The sequence below is a fragment of the Phytophthora parasitica genome (assembly GCF_000247585.1).
Source record: "Phytophthora parasitica INRA-310 unplaced genomic scaffold supercont2.446, whole genome shotgun sequence".
In the NCBI taxonomy this organism is placed as follows: Eukaryota; Oomycota; class Peronosporomycetes; order Peronosporales; family Peronosporaceae; genus Phytophthora; species Phytophthora nicotianae.
In genome coordinates this window covers 1-1,061 of record NW_008649432.1, presented here as the reverse complement: position 1 = coordinate 1,061, position 1,061 = coordinate 1, and the positions used below count along the sequence as shown (strand labels likewise).

General features: G+C 43.3%; 1 protein-coding gene across 1 annotated transcript; it reads right to left on the bottom strand.

Moving 5' to 3' along the window:
* Window positions 1-693: 693 nt before the first annotated feature.
* Window positions 694-948, bottom strand: PPTG_20288 (hypothetical protein; the record flags this gene model as incomplete). Its single annotated transcript, XM_008919032.1, has 2 exons — window positions 694-713; window positions 810-948. The coding sequence occupies 2 exons, from the start codon at window positions 946-948 to the stop codon at window positions 694-696; spliced, it is 159 nt and encodes a 52-aa protein (XP_008917280.1).
* Window positions 949-1,061: the final 113 nt, after the last annotated feature.

Here is a 1,061-nt window from a genome sequence, read left to right as displayed (position 1 = left end):
GCGATGTAACGATAAGTGAGTCAGTATTTACCCTTTGAATTGGAGACTGATGCCCTGGAACAGAAGACCATTGTACCGTAAATCACGTCGAGCATATAACCTTCTAGAAAACCACGCTCTTACAAAGGATACATATATCAAGTATATCTTCAGATGGTCTTTTTACATGATCATATTACCGGTAAAGGGATTGCGAACGTGTCACAGTGTGAGTTTCACTCATTAACTAGTACCTGATTTCTTGAGCTCAACACTATATTAGCAAATATAAAACACTGTTATAACTTGGATATACAGTAGCATGTTATGTGACTCTCTAAAACGCCAGCGTTCTGTAATTGAACTGGACATGGCATACTATGAAACGTTATCTGATCAGTGTGTTGTGCAGGCAGGTACATGTACCTCTTTATCGGTACATGTACATGTGGCGGAGAAACCAGGGCTTTATGTTGACGGTATGCATGTTTACTGTGTAAACAACCTGTGTGTAACCTCATACAATAAATATGTGAACTTTACATTTGAACTTGTAAATGTATCACAGCTATCTGTGGTTCTTAGGTTCAGAATCTGAACCTGTACCAGTGCAGTAATTCCCTCGGCAGTCAGTACCGCTACACAAAAAGTCTATGGTTCACGCGGATATTATGAATGCGACTGAAGGGTTAATGTTGGTGACGACTCCTTTTTTTAGCTTTTGCTTTCACCGGCTAAAAACATGACAGTAACATAATTACCGTTTGAATCGAGCTTCTGGACGTCACAGAATGACGAAACCAGTGTCAATCCATTTCTTGGGTGTGCACCAGCAAATACTGCCGACGCTACACTACCGATTGTATACGAGGCAGACGGCTGCATTCGAACGTAGGAGTAACTGCGTAGTAGTGGAGCCGTATCAAACACGACGCCTGTGTCGAGTGTAGCGAGCGTCTTGCGGTTCATTTGCAACGGAGTGGGCCCCACATCCAATGAATTAGATGCATCGACCACCGATGCAGCCACTCGAGCCAGCTCTTGTTGTACTGCAGCCAGTTGATTCGGCCCAAAAAGAGTGG